Source organism: Vespa crabro, chromosome 6 (genome assembly GCF_910589235.1).
Source record: "Vespa crabro chromosome 6, iyVesCrab1.2, whole genome shotgun sequence".
Classification (NCBI taxonomy): Eukaryota; Metazoa; Arthropoda; class Insecta; order Hymenoptera; family Vespidae; genus Vespa; species Vespa crabro.
In genome coordinates this window covers 9,412,619-9,435,118 of record NC_060960.1, presented here as the reverse complement: position 1 = coordinate 9,435,118, position 22,500 = coordinate 9,412,619, and the positions used below count along the sequence as shown (strand labels likewise).

The 22,500-nt window shown below is 30.2% G+C and overlaps 4 protein-coding genes across 26 annotated transcripts in view; 1 reads left to right on the top strand and 3 right to left on the bottom strand.

Moving 5' to 3' along the window:
• Positions 1-435: 435 nt before the first annotated feature.
• Positions 436-5,259, bottom strand: LOC124424891 (forkhead box protein K1). Of its 6 annotated transcripts, none has more exons than XM_046964460.1 (6): positions 4,581-5,259; positions 3,364-3,698; positions 1,794-2,567; positions 1,445-1,704; positions 1,259-1,361; positions 436-1,162 (listed from the first exon to the last, which is right to left on the bottom strand). In XM_046964460.1, exons 2-6 carry the CDS (start codon positions 3,639-3,641, stop codon positions 979-981), a joined length of 1,599 nt encoding a protein of 532 aa, XP_046820416.1. In that variant the 5' UTR covers positions 3,642-3,698; positions 4,581-5,259; the 3' UTR covers positions 436-978. The 6 variants fall into 6 exon arrangements, with proteins under 6 accessions (XP_046820416.1, XP_046820415.1, XP_046820417.1 ...); XM_046964459.1 differs by having other exon boundaries at positions 4,595-5,259; XM_046964461.1 differs by having other exon boundaries at positions 4,663-5,259.
• Positions 5,260-6,046: 787 nt separating this feature from the next.
• Positions 6,047-14,626, top strand: LOC124424885 (chitobiosyldiphosphodolichol beta-mannosyltransferase-like). Its single transcript, XM_046964448.1, has 14 exons — positions 6,047-6,413; positions 6,542-6,884; positions 6,972-7,219; positions 7,297-7,470; positions 7,560-7,674; positions 7,762-7,951; positions 12,683-12,710; positions 12,792-12,915; positions 13,069-13,119; positions 13,198-13,272; positions 13,346-13,497; positions 13,566-13,672; positions 13,749-13,977; positions 14,086-14,626. The coding sequence occupies exons 1-14, from the start codon at positions 6,110-6,112 to the stop codon at positions 14,205-14,207; spliced, it is 2,262 nt and encodes a 753-aa protein (XP_046820404.1). The 5' UTR covers positions 6,047-6,109; the 3' UTR covers positions 14,208-14,626.
• LOC124424884 (NHP2-like protein 1) lies at positions 8,467-9,442 on the bottom strand. The gene is made up of 2 exons (XM_046964447.1): positions 9,151-9,442; positions 8,467-8,904 (listed from the first exon to the last, which is right to left on the bottom strand). Exons 1-2 carry the CDS (start codon positions 9,151-9,153, stop codon positions 8,527-8,529), a joined length of 381 nt encoding a protein of 126 aa, XP_046820403.1. The 5' UTR covers positions 9,154-9,442; the 3' UTR covers positions 8,467-8,526.
• A 5,607-nt stretch (positions 14,627-20,233) lies between the features above and the next one.
• The window catches only part of LOC124425260 (zinc finger protein 665-like), an 11,377-nt gene continuing 9,110 nt past the window's right edge, over positions 20,234-22,500 (bottom strand). For all 18 annotated transcript variants that reach the window (XM_046965427.1, XM_046965438.1, XM_046965441.1 and 15 more), the window contains 2 exons: positions 21,175-21,560; positions 20,234-20,861 (listed from right to left, as the gene is read on the bottom strand). In XM_046965427.1, coding sequence (XP_046821383.1) covers positions 20,388-20,861; positions 21,175-21,560 — 860 coding nt within the window. In that variant the 3' untranslated portion in view covers positions 20,234-20,387. The remainder of the gene's footprint in view (positions 20,862-21,174; positions 21,561-22,500) is intronic.

Sequence of the window (22,500 nt, the reverse complement as noted above, 5' to 3'; positions counted from 1 at the left end):
TGTTGTTTTGTTTTTTTTTTGTTTTTATTTATTCATTTATTTATTTATTTATTTATTTTTCTTTTTTTTTTTTTTTTTTTTTTTTTTGGGAAGATTATTAGCCTTGTTTATCGTGAGAAGCAACGTTTACAGAACCACAAACTATTAACCGTGTCGCAGCCGTCGTCTTCGTCTAATAGTTAATACGCGATTGATGTGTTTTTCTGTATTTTTTTTTTTTTTCCTTTTGTTTCTTGCTCTTTCTTTCTTCTCTTCTTTCACGTGTGCGTGCGTGCATGTATGTGTGTGTGTATATATATTCTTTGTATTATTTTTTTTTTTTTATTGGTTGCCAACGAGACAAATGTACCTTGATTTACACAATCGTCCATCCGTCGCTCTAAACGACATGCTAAAAAGGCTTTCATTCGCGCTTCAATTTCAATTTTTGTGATATTTATCCCTGACTCTTTCGTGCTTTTAATTGATAAGTTGTCAAGTGAAAAATACAATGCTATGTATATACTTTTATACACATTAATCGGTATACTACAAAATATGAAAAATTATTGGAGACTTTTGCGTCTGTATCGTTTGTAACATGAAATCTTTTTTGTTTCTTTTTTTTTTTGTTTGTTTGTGTGTGTGTATGTGTGTGTGGTTTTTCTTTTTTTTTCTATATATATATATATATACTTTTCTTTTTAGAAAAAATAACAGAAGTTGCACTTTCCCAATAAATTGATTGATGCTTCCTTGAGGAATAATCCTCTCGCTGATGTGGTCCGAACAAAATAAGTTTTTTTTCTTTTTTTTTTTCATTTAATAACGCAGTACGATTTACCTCTCTTAAAACGTTATAACCGGATATTTGCTCCACCGTGTGCCGTCCAAAGCAGTTATGCGTTAAAAGGAAAAGAGAACTTGGCTGTGTGTCTGGTAATAGGCAAATAATGTAATGTAATAATGTTCTACGAAGTGGGATGCTAGGATAATAGTTCAATGATCATCCACGTCATGCACACGTTGACGTTTTGGCTGCTGTTGTTGTTGCTGCTGATGCTCGAGAGGCTCGGGACTTTCAACGATGGCAAGCGGAGCTGGAGAACCAGGTGAACTATCTGATTCGTCGTGTGCTCTTTTCCCAACCCCAACGCCTGCGTCAGGGCCGATAAAGCTTCCACTAAAAGATAAATTAAAAGGACTCTTATAGATGGATATACGTTTCATGGGGGAAATGTTATGTCTAATCTTGTAAATAATATATTAGAAAATATACCTGTAATTATATGTTGTTTGTACAATAACAGGAGCTGGGCTGTATTGTCCAGCCGGAGATAAAGAATGCTCCTCTACTATGTTTCCAGGCACCAAGTATTTTTCTACAATTGAAATAAAAAAGCTTTTCCATTGATAATCGCAAATATATAAATAATGTATTAAAGAATTCAAAATGTATAGATACCTTCCCTCGCTGCGTCTCCACTTACGCCATTGGTGACAACAGTAATTTGTTGTACCAAACGTCCTTTATGGGATTGTTGGGAAGACGGCGCATATGGATGTCCCGGTGATCCTGGTGCAGACTGACTCGTGAGATGACCAGCTGGAGAAGGAACAGAATTATCAGGATATGTTTCAGGTCCTGGCGAACCTTCCCTACTCAGGCATTCCGGTGTCATTAAACCACTAATTCCCACATGAGACGGAGACGCAGGTGCACTTCTGTTAATTTAAAGATGAGAATGATATATCATTTGATAAAAAAAATCAATCACAAGTAATAAATAAAGATATATATTATATCGGTATACCTTGAGGATAATCCAAATGGAGCTCGGAAACAAGGTACACCCCTTTGTCTTCTTCGTCTAAAGGCTTGTTCTATTAACTTTGCTTCGGACTGTGGGTCTATCCTCCAGAAGGAACCTTTACCAGGTTCCTCTTGACTTCTTGGTACTTTTATAAAGTAACGATTTAATGATAGATTATGTCTAATAGAATTCTGCCATCCTTTATCGGCAGTTCTATAGTAAGGATAATTTTTTGTTATGTACGAATAAATGCCTGACAACGTGAGCTGCTTGTCCGGCGCAGATGCTATCGCTTGAACGATAAGTTGAGCATAGGAGTACGGAGGCTTAGAGTCATCTTTTGGTGGACTATAATGTGCCGTTGTACCGTTTGGACCCGAACTACTGCTACCCCTATAACGCTGCTCAGTCCCAGGTTCAGGACTGATTTGCCTACTGGAACTTTGGGTTCCCTCGTGCCTCTCCATTCCAGAATTTTGTGGATCATTCGCGACCGCCGCAGCATACGCCGCTACCATTTGTAAATCCGCCGAAATATTTCTTCTACCCTGACCTGCTCGTGGACTGGCTGGACAGGAGTTAGCAGCACTTATGGTTCCCGTAGGAGAAGGAAAGGGACTACTATATCCCGTATCAGGTATATTTATACGTAGAGGTGGTAGTGGCACTCTCTGTTTGGGAGGAGATGGTACACGTACATTACCTTGCTCTTGTTCATCCACCAAGGATTGAAACACAAGTCTTATATTTGTACTTGGAAATCTAAATGTGCACCTGGAATTTAAAAAGTTCTACTATTATCATGTGTTAAATACTAATATTATTTACTTACGCATAAGTACATCTTCTAATATCAATAACACAAATGACATTGCTTGATACTTATAGATATTCTTGTGTCATATTTGTGTGTGTATGTGTGTACGTGTGTACGTGCGCGCGCGCGCGCGCAAAATAGTTTTTATACTTATTTATTCCAACCTTAAAATGTATCTGTTTTTGAAATGAAGGACAAACAATAATATTATATATAGAAAGATACATATAACATACACAATAAACACATTGTCGCTTTGAAAATAGCAAAAAGGTAAGTATACTATGCCATTATATGTTTGTTTATCATAATCTTGACAGTTACCAATATTTACAAACAATCAAGAAAATATTAACTCATGAAAATCTTTGGCTTGATGCTGCGCAAGAAAGAAAGAAAGAAAAAAAAAAGGGGGGAAAAGAAAAAGAGAAAAGAAATGAAAGACTTGAAAACAATTCTATATTTTATCACTAGCACAAACTCATCAATAGAACATGGCCATTTGTCTTATTAATTATAGTCAAAATGTAACATTGGCCAAAGCATATATATTTATTCACAGTCCACATAAACAGTACCATTAGAATTATAATGAAATAAAATGTGCAAGCAAACAGTAAATATATATGTAGAGAGAGAGACTTTCTTAAGTGATTAAACGTTGTAAATGCATAAGGATTCAACGTGGAAAAGAGACAGGTTAACACAATGAAATTTTTAAAATGAAAATATGAGAAAAGAAAGGGAACTTACGTTTTTGGCAATTGAAAGGCAGGTGCGCCCTTACGTTGGAACACGCCATCGACGAAGACGCCGTTTTTGCCGTTGCAGGTCATAAAGAAGAACGGATGATCGTAGAAGATCTCGAGGTGTCGGCGCGAGATAAAATTGGAGTGGCCCATGTTGACGTCGACCTCACCCTTGCTGCTGTTTCGACCGATGGTGATGCGTCTCTGCCTAACCATGTACTCGAATTCCCGACCTTCGAGCCGCGCGATCGGCGCACCCTTTGCCTCTGGATTCCACTGCATCTTCGTCGGACTGGCCGGTGCCGACTTCAGTGCCAGGAGGGCCCACGCGTCGCTCTCCTGAGTGCGAGAGTACGTAGACATAGTACCGAGCGAGCGAGCGAGCGAGCGAGCGAGCGAACGAACGAGCAAGCGAGCGAACGAGCTCTCGAACAAGACGGAAGGAGGGAGGGAGAAAGAGAGAGAGAGAGAGAGAGAGAGAGAGATAGAGAGAAAGAGAGAGAGAGAGAGAGAGAGAAAGAGAGAGAAGAAGGAGCGAACGAGATGGAAAATGAGTGAGTGAGTGAGTGAGTGAGTGAGTGAGCGAGCGAGCGAGCGAGCAGAGAGAGAGAGAGAGAAAAAGAGAGAGACACGGCAGTAGCGGATAGATAGGTCGCTAGAGATAGGAGAGAAAGATTCTTTGCTCGAAGAGATAGGTAAATCGACTAAATAGACAAATAGGTATATATGCGAAAGAATTGACGAATGAAGAGAGACGAATAGAACGAAGGGCAATAGGAATAGGGTGTTATAGAGAGACGGGAAGACAGACGGACGTGTGTAGTAGGATAGAGAGGGAGCACACCAGAGGCGCTCAGATACACACCAATACATTAACGTGCGGCCAAGCGCGCACATAAAGTGAACGAAAGAAAGAGATATATAGGACCCGTAGAGAATGAAAATTAAAGAGAAGATAATGAGAAAATATCAGTTTTAAAGGATCCATCCAAATAGTTGACATCATTTATGAGTACAACTTTTAAAATTTAATCATTAATACGTAAACAATTCTTATATAGGATTTCTTTTCCTTCTTTTCGTTGACGCCGTCTATAACCCGGTGTGTAAATATATTACAGAGACAGGATATATATATATATGTATATATATGTGCATCATACATACATACATACATGCATATATATACATCTATATATATATATATATACACATACGTACACATACATACGTACGAGGGAAGAAGAGTGAAACGTATAAACATACACATACACCTCGCACACAGGCAAACACTCGCGCGCACCTATTACTCCTCGTCGGCGAAATAAACGTTTGATTAGGAAAGACGTGTTTCTCTCACTCTGTTTCTCTGTTCTTTTTTCTTTCTTGCCTCGTTGTAATGTTAATCAGGACGCAGGGTCGGCCAACGTTTATATACGCACGTCGGTTCTTCGGACACAAATATTTTCTTCCCTCCTTGTTTACTTACAAATCCGAAACGTGGGTGGTCACCACGTGACGCGAACGCGCGTGCGGCGCTCCGTTTAAACGCGCCGTCTGACCGTGAATGCGACGACCGCCATCATTCGGTAACTCGAATGCGAACGACATAACCTCTTTTCGATTTTTCAAACAACTTCGATCCTTCATATATTTTACACCTACAATATTTCTTTTATCTTTTTTTAGCCCCTCCACGAGCTGAGATAATATAACGTTCTTCAAACATCTCACGGGAAGATCCACTCCCCGTTTAACGTCTTCTGCTAAGAACCGTAATGGCCGAAAAGGGAAACGGAAGTATGTAGCTGCTTTAAGCGCTACGTCTTATTTTCCTCACCGACCGATAAGAGATATGGCGCCTAATTCGTAATCACTGTAATTGTTTGTTTTGTTTTTTTCCTTTTTCCCTCTCTTTCTCTCTCTCACTCTCTCTCTCTCTCTCTCTTTCTCTCTCTCTCTCTCTCTCTCGCTTTCGCTTTCTCTCTCGCTTTCGCTTTCTCTCTCTCTTTCTCTCTCTCTTTCATCTTTTTTACATTCCTTATTTATTAACAAAGGCTACATTATATAGCCAAAGACGAAATCATTTTTAAGAACATAACATCGATAAACAGAATTCAATAATATAATTTATATGTAAACGAAAACAAATACGTTTAATATCATTTTATTATAACGAACGATTTTAGGTATAATAATTTATTACATTTATATCGTATATTTCGAATTTGTAAATTTTTCGAAATAAATAGTAATCCTAACGTTTATAATAATTATGTATTTCTTTTAATACCTACAATCTAATATTTATGAAAATTATCAAATATATATATATAAATGGTCCTAATGTACGTGAAATATTTTTAAAGGCTTCGAATTCTATTTATAGTTGATTAGAATTTTAACGATTATTAACGAATATCATTATACAATAATTAAATTAATATATAATTAATATTTTACATTAAAAGAAGTAAATAACTTGTTAATTCTTGTTAACCAATAAAGGCGACCGATATAAATTCGTTAACCAATGACAATAAAAGAACACAAAATTTTCTTAGATTTGATCGTATTGATAAATAATAAACAATTATTAATATATTATAAATGTGATAACATTTATAATTAAAAAAAAAAAAAAAAAAAAAAAAAAAAATTGTTTACACGTATACAATTGCAATTGTTTAATCTGTAGTATCATGGAGTTCAGTTATATATATTGATGCTGTCAGTTTCGTACCGGTTCAATGTGTAGTATTATATTTCAAATTATAATGAACATATTGTATTTGCTGTGTGGGATATCATTGATAATATTAATAATACGTAGATTATGGATTAATTATTGCAAAGAAATTAAAAATGTATGCATCGTTGTTTTTGGAGATTTGGGGAGAAGTCCACGAATGCAGTACCATGCGTTATCCTTTGCAAAGGAAGGTTTCAACGTGGATTTTATAGGTTATCCTGGTACATCTCCATTAAATGAAATCAAAGATAATCCACGTATAACTATACATTATCTTTCGCATCCTCCATCATTGGAAAATAGTATGGATTTTTTTATTTTGTTTTATAAGGATTACTTTTGTAATCCTTATAAATAAATTAATAATAAATAAATTATTAAACCATATACCATGGATCATAATGCAATTATTTTTCTTCTAATGTTTCAGCTTTACCTATCGTTCTGCATTATATCGTAAAAGTACTTTGGCAAAGCTTTACGCTTACATTTGTATTATTTTCTAAAAATATATCAAATTATATTTTAATACAAAATCCACCGGCCATACCTACAATTCCAATATGTTGGTTTTTTTGTATCTTAAGCGAAGCCAAATTTATCATTGACTGGCATAATTATGCACATTCCTTAATGGCATTAAACTTAGGGAAGGATCATGTTATTGTAAATATAGCAAAGTTTATAGAGATGTATTTTGGAATCAGAGCACATTATAATTTTTGCGTTACCAAAGCTATGAAGGGCTATTTACAACAGCAATGGGGAATTGAGTTTGTATCATTAAAAATGTTATATTAGAGGAGACATTTATATTTTCATTTATAATTTGTAGTAAAATTGTGTTACTTCTTTTTTAGAGCACATGTTTTATATGATCGTCCAGCAAGCTATTTTAAACCAATCTCACTAACAGATAAACATGAGTTTTTGTTACAATTAAGTAAAAAGTATGAAGTCTTTCGTGGAAATAAAGAAAATTCTACAATTTTTACTGAGAGTTCAGCAGAAGAAGTAAATTTATTATCTGTAAGACCAGGCTTTATTATATCCAGCACAAGTTGGACAGAAGATGAGGATTTTACAATACTTATAAATGCTTTGCAAGGTTTTAGATATAATAATTAACATAATATTTTAACATGTATACCATCATATATTTCTTGATGTTATTTTTAATTGTAGAATATGAAAATGATTGTGATGATGAAAATGCAGATCTACCAGACTTAATATGTGTAATAACGGGTAAAGGACCGTTAAAAGAATTTTATACTGCCATTATAAAATTGAAGAAATGGAAACATGTTACAATTGTCATGCCATGGTTGGAGAATGAAGAATATCCCAAAATGTTGGGTCTGTTGAAATATTATATGATATAACAAATCATTTTATGATCTCTCAAAATGAAGATAATTATTTTCATAATTTAATATTTCTAATAGCTAGCGCAGATTTAGGTATATGCCTTCATATATCTTCTAGTGGATCAGATTTACCAATGAAAGTGGTTGATATGTTTGGATGTGGCCTTCCTGTTTGCGCATATAATTTTACATGGTATGTATTGTACACATATATATATATATATATACACACATAATCGAATAATAAAATTTCATTATAATTGATTATAATTTTTTTTAGTTTATCGGAACTAGTAAAACACGATGAAAATGGTTATGTTTTCTCGAATGAGAAAGAATTAGCTGCACAGTTGAAATCATGGTTTCTACGGTTTCCCATTAATGAATCGCAAAAAAAGATTCATAAAAAATTTCAAAATGAATTGTGTAAATTTCAAGAAATTCGTTGGCACGATAATTGGTCTTTAAATGTACTACCTTGTTTTAACTAATAATTTTTCTTTCCTCTTCTAATAAAATGTAATTATTTAAATTAATATAATAGAAATAAAAATAAGTTATCTCTACTTAAATATATTTTTTTAAATAAATTAAAAAACTATAAAATTATATCTGAGTAATATACGTTTTTTATCGAGTATATTTTAATTCTAAAATATACAAAAATGAAATAATGTTCTTTCTAAGTTATTTTAAATTATTCATATATATTTGAAAATTTTCATATAGATATTTGTTAGCCTTATGCAATATAAATATATATTATATCGTAATTTAAAACGTTGAACGAATCATTTCAATGGCCCAATAATATCTAATACTGTATATACAAAGAGAAAATGTATATATCATATAAAAATCTAAACTAGTTTTGAAAATATAAAGAAGACAATTTTGTTATTGTTTATTGAAAATTTTAATATGATTAATAATTATTGTTACACCGGACATGTAAATGAGATAAAAATATCTGTATATACAAAAGTGAATCAAAAACTTGTTTCTTGTATTATATATGAATTTGTACAATGAACAGAGATATAACTTAAACCAATAGACGTTCTATCTCTTGTTGTATAGCTTGTATTTGTGGCTTCAATTGAGATCCTTCATTAACTGTAACAGAACAGGCTACAACTGGCCTAGATACTCCACAAGCACGACCTAAAGCTTGTTTACTACGGACGAAAACATAAGGTACATTCTTATCTTCGCATAACAACGGTAAATGCAAGAGAATTTCTAATGGTGTAGCATCCGCAGCCATTACGATAAATTCTGAAAGGCCACGATTTAAAGTTTTCGCTGATTCATTAGCACCCTTCCGTAATTGTTGATAATCAACAGCTTGTTTTACGAGATTTAAAATTTTTGCAGTTAGAGCTGCATCCGCTAAAGGATATGCTTTTGGATTAACTTCTTCCTATAAAAAAGAAAAAAAAAGAAAAAAAAACAATACATACATAAAATTATTATGCAAATTTACATAATGAAGTATAATGTTTTATAAATCATACATTTAAGTATAAATATGAATAAGTCCATGTGAGAGAATTAACCTCAAAATATGTAACCTCTATAAAATGTTTCAAGCATACATATATATACATATATATATATATATATATATATATATATATATATATACAGGCAATTACAGAAATCTTACCATTTTTATTTCTATAACAATAATTAAAATTAAATATATAAGATATATATTTTATGTGATACAAATAATATTAATAATCTATCCTCTCGGCGATTAATATTTTAAATCGCTTCACTGAGGAATTCCAAATATTCAACGAATATTATTTATACTGTAACATATGATTCAATCAATTCTAGACGGCGTAACAGTAACAAAAAATTATAATTCGCTTTGTCAAATACAATATACAAGCTTGGTGTCCAAAAGATAAATCGTATATAGAATAATACTCTTTATATTTATACAATACTACATATACTCTTTATATCTATAGTTTTCGTTTAGATGGCAGCCTTGTAGCATAATTTTAAGCATCCTTTTTCATTGGTACTTATGTAATATTAATGATTATCTAAAAGTTTCTAGATCATCGAAATATCTTCCTATAAGTCAATTTATTATAGCTCAAGGTTAAAAGAAAAAAGAGAATAAATTGTAGTATTAGTAATAATTAGTTACTAGGATTAGGTTACGTTAGAAACTCGACGACGTATCATAAAACAGATCAAATGTCACGTGACGTAAAAAGCGTTGTTGTAGAGGGAAAGATAAAACGTCACGTATTCACTCGTTTGATAAATACATCTGGCAACACTGTTATCGATACGAATTAACGACCTGTCATATCGATACAAAGTACAAAATTCTGCCGCTAGGTTTTCTAACGTCGTTCAATGAAAATTATATATATTCTTAAATCTTGACTCATAACGATCATTAGCTCTGCTTATTAGCTTACAGCACGTTTATTAATTATTATCAATTTATTACACAAATACAAAATATAAAATTCCAATAGATAAAAATTTTTATCTCAAGATACTTAGCCTTGTGTAATATAAATATATATGGTTTTTTAATTAACTTTGACAATTATCGAATTAATTTTCTTTTGAATTCCTACGTGTAAACATAGAAACACTTCCCTTTCTAAAGGTGCAAACTTATAAATTAATACTTTCGATAATTTTATAATTATTTAAACAATTTTTAATGTACTCGAAGTACGATACAATATTTAAGCAATAATAAATTCGTTTAAATATTGAAAGGATGGAAACGCGCGAGAAAGTTAAAATAATTTTATTATAAAATTCCAATATTTGAAAATTTTTGATCTCGTTATATCATACATTTTCTTATTACAACAATGATACTAATAATTTGATTTGTATTATTCTGTCTCAGGACTTTATTGCAATCGTGCGTTTGGTAGTAATAAAAGTAGAGTCATCGTGTTAGTTCATGGATCTCTGTATGCAATAACTTCCACATAGTGAAAACTGGTCGGTGGTTGCAATGTGATGAAATCTTATGGGATACAAGTGCAACCGAATGAATGGCTGCATATTTTAAAACTTTCCCAATATCTTTTCAATCTAATTTCAATTAAACATTAACTTCTTTTACTTCCATTTTACATTGCTAATCATATTTCAATTATGTTAATCAAACGATTAACTAGTAGTAGAATTCTAAAATAATTTCTTAGAGAAGATTTATGTCCGCTGTCATTTCTATTTATTCTCATTTATTTTTATTAATTATTATTTATAAGTCTCAAGTGGAATCGATGGAATGGGTCCATAAGTGTGGGCCTTTTTGCGAGTTTTGGTCTAAGCATTATGTAGAACTGCATCCCTTAAATATATTCACTTTTCATTTTCTTTTCTTTCTTCAGTTCTCATTTCTATCTCATATTTCTTCAATTTTTCTTCATCCTCGATTTTGATCAAGTCAAGCAATATTCTTTTTTTCTAGGCTTGAATTATCATCGAGGGATATAATTCATCTATGATTGAATGAATTTCGAATGTATCGTCGAATGACTCGATTCATTATCGATTTTTATGTGAAAATATAAAAAGGATAGGGAAAATGTTTGCGCGCGTGTCGGCGGACGCAAACAAACGTGAACATTCGCGGACACCATTAAAAATCCTATCGTGGATTTTGTTGTATTGTTCAAAATTCAGAATACACGAACGATATTATCTCGTAGTGTAGTACATGTAGCTGCCGATATTACGATGATGCTATTACTTGTAAGCAGAAAGATTAATCTTCGCTCAAATAACATTGAATGCCATAACTCTCGGTTAACTCATCATCGGATTTCAACTTAGAGTCATCGTTATTCTAATACTCACTGTGAATGTTCACAGATGCGATTAAAAGTCCTATAGGAATCGACAAAATCTTATTCTTTGACGTAAATTTATATGATATCAGTTATTATACATATCTATTATGTATAATATTTATTTATTCTTTATACATAAATATATCATAAAATAAATGAACGCTCATAGATTTGCCTTTTATTTTTAATACGTTTTACTGCAAGAAATCTGCCATCAGTCAAAAAAAAAAAAAAAAAAAAAAAATATATATAAATGTGAGAGAATGAAAAATGTGAATATATATCCTATTCAACATTATCGGATTCAAATCCATTTTAAATCCAAGCTTATAAAATGATACGATAAGGGCATTATGGATAAAGTGTAATCCCATTTGTCCTTGTAGTTCATATATTGTCCCTATAGTTGTCACTATAGTTATATTGTATTTCAAGCGGAAAATAATGGATAAGATTTGCATACAAATGCATATTATACATATACCGTTTATGAATGAGTCAATGTGCGTTAATTAACACGTTCCGTGCCACGTGTACCACCGGTGGTGCACGTTCAACTTGATCTTCAGGCCGCGTGTACCACCGGTGGTACACGCGGTCATTTTTTTTTTCTTTAATCAAAATATCAAATGACCTGAACGACAAGTCAGACAAAAATGGCTTGGCACGGAACGTGTTAATGAACGTATCGGTCAATTTCTCAAATCAAACATCATAACGTCATACAAAGATAAGATACGTTCAGACACATTTATACAAGTCTGTGCTATGATACTGCCTCTGGTGGTGAGATCGGAAAACAAATCAAAATATGAGTAAGCTATCAAATGTAACCGGATGAGGTCTGACCATGGACAATGACGGAAGTGACATGGAATAATGTATTAAAGTGTTACATATAAATCTATAATAATCAATTTAATTTCAATATAGCATCGGATCACGATACGACCACGTGATATTATATATGTAAATGAACATTTAAACTCAAACATTCTATATAAATGTTAAATAGTACATACAAATGTATATCTCTTATATGTTTCGTCAGCGTTATGTCTTATTAATTCATCATTGTTTCGCATTGACTGCTCGAGTTAGTCGACTAAGTGCTGAATAAGAATCGTGAGCTATTATTAAGAAGATATAAAATTAAAAAAAAAAAAAATATCAGAAAAAAGATTAATACATATACGTATACGTTAAAAAAAAAAAAAAAAAAAAGAAAGAAAAAAGAATATAAAAATATTTAATAGCGATAAAATAATGTCGACAATTTCCGGTAAAATCTTAATCATTTTTTTAATCTTGTCAGTTTTCATTATACATAATGTTATTGATGGAAAGGTTGTTCTTAATAATCGACCAATTATCGGTGAGTATTAATCAAAGTTTCTTTTCCTTTTTTTTACATCGAACATTTTCATTTCTTTTTCTTATCTTATATCTCTATAAGGTATTTTATCGCAAGAACTTAATCCTCACTTGAATCGTACTACTGGTGGGCAATTCAGTAGTTACATAGCTTCGTCTTATGTTAAATTTGTTGAAGGTGCCGGTGCAAGAGTGGTACCAATTTGGTAAAAAATATTTTATATTTAACATGAATATATATTAAAAGAAGTACTATATGTAATACTTAATCCAAATATTATTTCGTTATTATAGAAAAGAATTGGAAAAAAATAAAAAAGAAAAAAAAAGTATAATAAAAATTTGTATCTTTATTATAGGATCGGAAAAAGTAAAACATATTACGAAAATATACTTCGAAAATTAAATGGGTAAATTTTTGAACAATAATATGAACAATAATAAAACAATTAAATAGCGTAAAAAAAAAAAAACATTTGTGTTCTTAGAGTTCTATGGCCAGGTGGAGCTACATTTTTTAATAATAGTAAAGGATATGCTGAGGCGGGCTATAAGATTTATCGGTATAAATTTTGAAATGTTGTCAATGAAGAATTTTGTATTTTCGTTAAACTTCAACAAAAAATTACTTTTTAGAATCGCTGAGAAAATCAACGAAAGAGAATACTTTCCAATTTTAGGAATATGTTTAGGATTCGAATTATTAACATACGTAGCAGCTAACAAAGTAGAACATAGAATCAATTGTTCTAGTCAATCACAAGCTTTACATTTGAATTTCAATAAAGGTTAGCGTTGCGTAATTAATAATTAATAATTTTTAAAAATAAAGAAATAAAATAAAATGTATTTTCAGATTATAGAAAATCAAGATTGTTTAAAAATGCATCATCAGATATCATAAATATTTTGAAAAAGCAGGATGTCACTATTAATTTTCACAATTATTGTATAATAAAAGAGGTTAGAGTTCTTTTCCGTTTTATTATCATTGACTAAGTCAAAATAATTGACCTAATTATGTATTAATAATGCGTAGGAACTGGAAAGAGTTAAATTGAATAATACATTTCGGATAATCTCCCAAAACGTAGACAAAAAAGGCACAGAATTTATATCTAGCTTGGAACATTTTAATAGGCCTTTTTATGGATTACAATTTCATCCGGAAAAAAATATTTACGAGTGGATAAGTGGTAAAAATATACCACATACTTCTGACGCCATTAAAGTCAGTCAATATTTTGCTAATTTCTTCGTAAATGAAGGTAAAGTAATGAGATATCTTCTCTTAGATTAAATTATAACAGAAATTATACAAATATCCCGTTTGATTTATTTATTCATTTGTTTTTTTTTTCTTTTTTTTTGTTTAGCTCGAAAAAATAATCACGCATTTACGAATTCTACGGAAGAAGCCATGAGTTTAATTTATAATTATCAAACATACTATATGGGTATAAAAGGATCGTCTTTCCAACAAATTTATTTATTTTAATCTATATTCTAGAACAGTATAATACTAATAATAATAATAATTGGAAATAATCTTCTTAGATTTAATGGGTGAATTTTCATGTTGAATACTATTTACATTGCTATGGAATATATATATATATATATATATATATATATATATATATATATATATATATCTATGTAAACAAATATAATAAAAATATAATAAATTATTTAATTTGCGGTAATATTCTCACTTAATATCTTTTTTCTCGTTTTATATAGATTATGCGATATTACTAAAGTCAATATTCAAATGTTATCATAATCGAATTAATATTTAAGCACTATATGTCATTAGTATGACCGTATACATACATACATATATACATATATATATATATACACATCTGTACTATATTGTATTGAAATAGATTTACCATTTTATTATTTAATCTATTTATCGTTGCATCGTACAATCGATTAAGTGCACGATCAAAATGCGGTAGCGTGAAGAAGAGACGAAGTTAACAATATTAAAAAAAAAAAAGTCAATGTTTTAACAAAACAAGTAATTAAAAAATATTTTATGATAGAGATAAAACAATGTCGATAATTTTCAATGAAATTAGAATACCTTTTTTGATTTGTTAATTATAAAAAATATTATTTTTGATTTTTCTTTTTCTGGTCTTAGCTCGATAAAAAGAAAAATGAACATTAAATTGATCCCGAGGAAATAGTCTTACGTTTAATTAATAATTATCCAGCATTTTTTTATAATGTTTTTATTTAATATTTTTATAATAATTTTACTTTGTATTCTATGTAATCAGGGATCATTTTTATTTTTTATTTTATTTTAATCTCTAACTCCCTTCACCTTTGCCGATAAACTATAATCGAATTAACAAAAAATAATCATAATTATTGCAAATGATCTTGTTAAATTTATACATAAAACCAGTGGATATATTGTGTAATATTTTTTATCACGATAATACGAACTATAATAAAATTAATATAATAAAATTCTATAAACAATATATATTGTCTTCTATCTGAAGTAAATTGTATTTAACAAATTTTCCTATTATCAGAGACAAAAATATTTTCTTTTAATTAGAAAAAGATACGTCACATTTCCGTATTAATTTAATTCTAATTAAACAAAAATAAAACAAAACAAAAGTGCAAAAATTGTATCCAGTGTATTAAATAATTAAGAGATCATTCTCATAATAATATTATTAATTTAATTGAATCAGAAACTGATCAGAGTAATTTCTCATAATTTTGATACGAATAATGATCAAATTTATATCAAGTTTTGGGATATATCAATTTGTCATTTTATCCTGAAAAGAATATTTCCAATTATATTTAGAAAATATATCTTATACTTTGAATGCTTTTCGAATCAATTAATTTGGATCATTAACTTTTTCCTAAACGAGGAATAAAATAAATAAATAAATAAAATTTTCTTTTCTTTTTTCCTTTTTTCTTTTTTAAATTTAACTATAACAGAAATTATTTTAATTTTACGTTTCATTTTTTTTTTTTTTCTTGAGTTTAACTTGAAAAAATAAACATCGATTTAAAGATTCTAACGGAGAAAGAGAAAAAGAGAGAGATAGAGATAGAGATAGAGATAGAGATAGAGATAGAGACTTCAATAATTTAATTTATAATTATCAAATGACTTATATATATCAAAATGAATAATTTGTCATAAGATCAATACTATCTATTTCATTAAAACTTGAACTATACAGGAAATATATAATATTATACGATGTTAGTATGATATATGAATAATGTTATATAAAAAATTTTTTGTTCTTCTTATCTATAATATGTTTAGGAATAAAGAAAAAGAGAAAAATGTAATAATATCGTACACAATCTTCTCACATTTAACATAACACCAGTGTATATTGTGTCACAACTGGGATACATAATATTACAATGGTGCATAATAAAATTCTATACATAATATTTTGTTCTATCTAAAGTAAATCATATTCTGAAAACTTTCCTTCACCATATTTCGCTTTGAGTCGAAGCTATGACGTACAAGCATTTTTCTAATCGCGGAGTTCATATGACATCAATGGGGGTAGGGGGAAAACAACAACAAAAAATAAAATGTATGTTAACCTCTTTTGCCCCTATAATTTCCTCCAAAATACTTTTGCAGCATACTTTAAAGGATCGAACATCAGAAATCAGAATGAAACTCGTGTTTCGATGTTTTACAGAGACAGATGAGCGACATTGACGACGGCGACTTTGGCGCGCGCAGTTACGACTTAAATCATAATACAACGGGGGTTAACGCATTTTCGAAGAGAAAATAAAAATAAAAATAAAAATAAAAAGAAAAAAAAAAAAGTTAAAAAAAAATAAAAAAACAGAAGGAAAAAAATAAAGAAAAAAGAAAGAACAATACTTGTCGACGACAATAAAGAAAAAAAAGATAACGTCGACAAAAATGATCTTACATATTGTTATTTTCAAAGTAAATTTGCATTTAACTCGCGACGAATTTCGCTTCGACTCATAGAGAAGAAACGGGTCTTCGATTTTTCGCCAGCTGCGTTTCTTTTCTATTTATAATCGTTCTTTATTTTTTTTATTTTTTTTTGTTAAACAAGCTCACAACTAAATTTTTCTTAAAAGCATGAACCAACTCTTAGTGTTTTACTTTTGTGTGTGTATACATACATATATATATATATATATATATATATATATATATATATATGTATATATATGTATATATGTATATATATATGTATATATATATGTATATATATATATATATATAGAACGTATGATATATATAATATTAATTATTATTAATTCATATAAACATTATTTCAATTTTTATTCCATGTTACATTCTACTAGCGGTAATATGTAAGGGGGCGAGGGGTGGGGTGGGGGGCGATGACAAGTTAACGTTAGGGTTTTTTTTTTTTTTTAATTCTTTACACTATCATATAGCAGAGATATGAATAATCCCATAGATCATCGGTCTTTATCGTCCATTAACATACGATCGCATCATGTTTATATATGCTCTATCCATAACGTTTATATATATATACATAATGTATATATAAGCGCGCACGAGCATTTATATATATTATACATATATATTCTTGTCCGCATCTTTTAAACATTAGACACACACACGCTGCTGTTATGGAACTTTTTCACATAGTTTTTCTTTTTCTTTTTTTTTCTTTTTTACTTTTTTTTTTTTCTTCTTCTTATCTCTTGTCTCTGAAGAACATTAGCGAAGTATGTATATTATTTAGCCGCAGGGCGATTAAAGCTCCCCAATTCTTCGCGCTTGTCGTCCCCTGTTTTATATATATATATATATATATATTTTTTTTTTTCGATATTTTAAAATAGTAAGTGATATCTAACTGTTTGAATATATTTAGTAATATATATATATTTATATATATATATATATATATATTTATTTATATATATATAGATCTTTATTTATATATTTATATCGTAATATATTATATTAATTCTAAATTTCTAATAAGAGCATCGAACGTAATTATAACGCACGTAAACTCCATACCGACATATGTACGCGAGATATAATAATAATAATAATATTAATAATAATAATAATAATAATAATAATAATAATAATAATAATAATTTTTAATGAAATATCATACATAATTATAATGTAAACCTGGCAATGTGACAGTCACTTAAAACCCTAATTTATTTTTCTCTTTTACAAATCAGACGCATATCATCTAATATAAAGTCCGTTTTGCATTAAGACAACGTGGTAACTAAATGTCAGTGATGTCACACTAACAAGTGCACGTTTCCATTTATCTTAATAGTAAATATGAACTATATATATATATATATATATATATATACATATATATATATATTTATATATATATATGTATATATATGTATATATATAAGAATATATATATATATGTATATATATGTATATATATATATTAATATATATATAGATGTATATATATATGTATATATATATATATGTATATATATATGACCTTATACAATGATCGCTAGTGTTATCGAGAGAATATATATTTTTTTTGTTCTTTTTGTTGTTTTTTTGTTTTTTTTTTTTGGTTTTTTTTTTTAGATAAGACGATACAAAATGTGCTTCTTTTTTGTTTGTTTGTTTGTTTCTTTTTTTTTTTTAACTTCGATCGTTGCGAATTAAATTTAATAACCGAATTCCCTGATTTATTTACTTATTTTTTTTTTTTTTTTTTTTTTTTTTTTTTTTTTTTTTTTTTTTTTTTTTTTTTTTTTTTTTTTTTATTATGTTTTTTTTTTTTTTAATATAACAGTCTATTCCCCGTGTATGTGTAAAACTTAGTTAAGTTGTCGACGCTTATCGGTTATATTTATTCGCTCGAAATCAATACAACATTTCCAGTATCAGAAAGAGAGAGGAAAGGAGAGAGGGGGAGGGGGAGAGAAAGAGAGGGGGAGGGGGAGAGAGAGAAAGAGAAAGAGAGAGAGGGGTAACTGTTACGGATTCATTATATTAAGCGGAGAAAGGCTTAGCCATATTGCACTCGATCTCGCAACAGATTTTAAAACTAACGAAAATATTTATTATCTCTAAATCCCGACGATAGGTACCTCTAAGTGTGTATTTATATATCCGAATATATACCATCTAAATTCGTATAAAATGTATTACGCGTATAAAATGCACCGCGTAATTATATCCCCCGTTCCTTTTCTCTCCACTTGAACAATATAGTAGTATAACCTTTTTTGTTCTTTTCTTTTCTTTTCTTTTTTTTTCACTTCTTTCTTTCTTTCTTTCTTTCTTTAAGATTATATAAAATGAACATTTAAATCCATGCGAAATATTTCAGACGTATAGGACCGTTCCTTCTCTGTCACGTTTTTTTATCTACTTAGACAATGCGCGTAACAAAATAACATAAATCTTTTTTCCTTTTTTTGTTTTTCTCTCTTCTTTTTATTTTCCTTAACCGCGGAATTATACATTAATTCAACCTTAATTTTTTTTTCTTTTTTTTTTTTTCGTAAAATTTATAATTGAAAAAAGGAAAAAAAGAAAAATAATAAAATAGAATAGAATAGAATAGATTAGATTAGATTAGATTAGATTAGATTAGTTTAGAATAGAATAAGAATAAGAATAAGAATAAAAATAAAAATAAAAAGTAAAAATAAAAATACGAATAAAATAAAAGAAAAGTTTCTTAATTTTGCATTTCAACAAGCTCATCATTGTGATCAATTGTTTCTTTGATTGATTTCGAAGTGGCAGTAACGGCACCTATTCTTAAAATGACTGATTCTCTTTTAGATGTAGATGGGTACTTATTATCACGATATAGCTTTCCTCTTTCTTCTCTTCTTCCACAATCAAAATGAATACCCATTTCAAAGAGATGAAAAATTTTCAAATTGATATGAAATGATCACACGACGTATAAAAGTTGTAATCGATACTAAATAAACTTTCTGTCAAAACTACTAAATTAAAACATAATATGAGCATCGATGAATTACGAAGAAGAAGAAGAAGAAGAAGAAGAAGTTCTGAGCACTGCATTTGCACAAAAATCTAATTATGAAATCGTAAATAATATATATATATATATATATATATATATATATATATATATATATGTATCTATACTTATATAAATCTATTATATTTATCATACAAAGATATATAGAAACAAATTCAAACTTTGGATAATCTATCGCCGACAACACGCAAAATGTATTTAATATTGAAAAATCTTTCAATGTTATCTATACAGTGATAGATAGATGCGAGTAGAACACGATCGTGTTTCGTTTTTTCCTTGGTTCAAAGTTCGACAAACCTTATTTTTAAATTAAGGTAATTATTATTTAGCTGCTGTCGAAGAATTATAGTTCCGAGTAATTTTCATCATGTAACGACACTTTTCTATTCGAAAACAGATAGATATAAGAGTACTGCGTTCTCGTGATTATGAGTTTGAGTTTTGCATTGAAATCTGAAACACAGTCTCTCTCTCTCTTGGTATTCGTCGATCAAACACACTGATATAACAACAACCTTGAGAAAGCTCCATCGGCGTTACGATTTCTTTCTTGACACGTCTTCTTTTTTTTTTCTTTTTTTTTTCTTTTCGAACTTGATTTAATAGGATGTTAAAACTCCAGGTGGTGTTGGTACTACTACGGTATGTTGTGGGACAACTGGTGGAGCTGGTGGTGCCAATGGATGTCCAACCAAAACCGCAGCAGTTGGTATAGGTAAAACTCCAGATTGTGGAATAGCAGACGGTGTGCTAACCTGCGTTGGTGGCCCTTCAGCAGCATGTTTACGCAAATGTCTCAACATGTTTCCTTTTTCAACGAACGTCTTGCCGCAATCTGGACAGCTGTGTGGACGTTCGTCCGAATGGGATCGTCTATGGGAGACCAAGTGTCCTTTACACATGAAGTCTTTGGGACAGAGATCGCAACGGAATGGTCTCTCAGCGTTGCTTCCTTTGTTATGAGAACGCATGTGGAACAGCAAGTTACCCTTCAATGGGAAGCTCTTGCCGCACTCCGTGCACACGAATGGACGTTCACCAGTATGACAGCGCATGTGATTTACGAGATGTTCCTATTTAATTCAAAGAGAGAGAAAAAGAGAGAGAAAGAGAGAGAGAGAGAGGAGGGGAGGGGGGAGGAAGAAAGAGAGAGAAAAAATAATTAGTCATATTATAAGAGTAAACGAAGCTCGATAATAGATATCTAACTTTTCTTATCGACTTTTGATTTCAACTGATTTCAATTGATGAAAACGTTAACATTTGAGATAATATAAAATAATCAAAAATTTATTATATAATATAAAATTAAGAGTCGATGGAAAAGTTATGTGAAAATCAAACGTGTGTGTAATACACTGTTTCGTCATAAGTTAAGCAACGTACCTTTCTCGTAAATGGTTTTGAGCACACGTTACAACAGTGCGAAGAATCTCCGGTATGTTGACGGAGATGATTATTGAGGTGTTCTTTCCTAGTGAACGTTCTCTGACAAAATTCACATCTGTGCGGAGATTCGCCAGTGTGGATTCTTACATGATTCGTCAAGTGCTCCTTACGAGTAAATGATTTGGAGCAGAAGTGGCATCGATGTGGCGATTCGCCTGTATGTTGACGCACGTGATTGGTCAAATGTTCCTTCCTCGTGAAGGATTTGGTGCAATACTGGCACTTGTGCGGTGACTCACCCGTGTGCTGCCTGACGTGGTTCACCAGATGATCCTTACGCGTAAATGCTTTTGGACAGTATTGACAGCGGAAGGGCGTCTCCCCTGTACAGTTTCACAAACGACATTCACAATTTTTACTCGTCATTCAGACAAATAAAGAGTATTATCCTGCACAAGGCGAATTTTCCCCGACGCAATGAACGGTGGTAAATATCGAATGAAACATTTCGAATCGTTCGCTAAACTATCGAATCTCCACATTTGAGCGAAACGAATCTAACACAGATTTAAGAGATGATGGATTGTGACGTTCGTATCCTTTGACATTTCCATTTACATTTCTCTCTCTCTCTCTCTCTCTCTCTCTTTCTCTTTCTCTCTCTCTCTTTCATTCGATATTTCCAAATCCTTACTTTATATTCGAGTAAAGTCAGCTTGTACAGTTAGAGAAAAAGATTACTAGTATTCATAAGTATACAGATATAAACGATACATATATATACATATATATATATACATGTGTGTGCGTGTGTGTGTATATTTGAGGATTAAAGTCTTTGAAACTTTCATTAGTAAACAACAAAAATCTAAATGTATATTCTAATTGAAGATATGTGCATGAATATAAGTAACAACAATATGATCGTTTTCAATATCTTTGAATTTAAAACTTCATCAAGGACGTATAATAATTTGACTGATAATAAGTTGACAAATGCAATCATAATGTTAGCGAGCAAAAAAGTATATATATATATGTACATGTGTGTGTATGTATATATATATATATATATATATATATATATATATATATATATATATGCAAATACAATTCTTGAAATAATGGATCGTTCGAAATATAATACACAGAAGAATTATGAATATATTTATAACGAGAAAGGCTCTGAAAGAGTGAGTGATAAAGCATGTATGAGAGCGGTGTATTAGGCAGAACAGCAATAATGTCTCTAGGGAGATTCGATGAAAATGGGATGCGTGATTCGCCGACGAAAAATTAAAAATGACGACGACAACCACGAAA

Excerpts from the sequence above, each read along its gene's own strand:
- LOC124424891 (XM_046964457.1), bottom strand. The coding sequence starts at position 4,629 with ATGTGTATGTTTATACGTTTCACTCTTCTTCCCTCGTAC. Across the intron at positions 1,705-1,793 it reads CCATTTGGATTATCCTCAAG|AAGTGCACCTGCGTCTCCGT; the intron begins GTATACCGATAT and ends TTAAATTAACAG. Across the intron at positions 1,362-1,444 it reads TGGAGACGCAGCGAGGGAAG|AAAAATACTTGGTGCCTGGA; the intron begins GTATCTATACAT and ends TTTCAATTGTAG.
- LOC124424885 (XM_046964448.1), top strand. The coding sequence starts at position 6,110 with ATGTGTAGTATTATATTTCAAATTATAATGAACATATTGTATTTGCTG. Across the intron at positions 7,471-7,559 it reads AGAATATCCCAAAATGTTGG|CTAGCGCAGATTTAGGTATA; the intron begins GTCTGTTGAAAT and ends TATTTCTAATAG. Across the intron at positions 13,673-13,748 it reads ATTATTGTATAATAAAAGAG|GAACTGGAAAGAGTTAAATT; the intron begins GTTAGAGTTCTT and ends AATAATGCGTAG.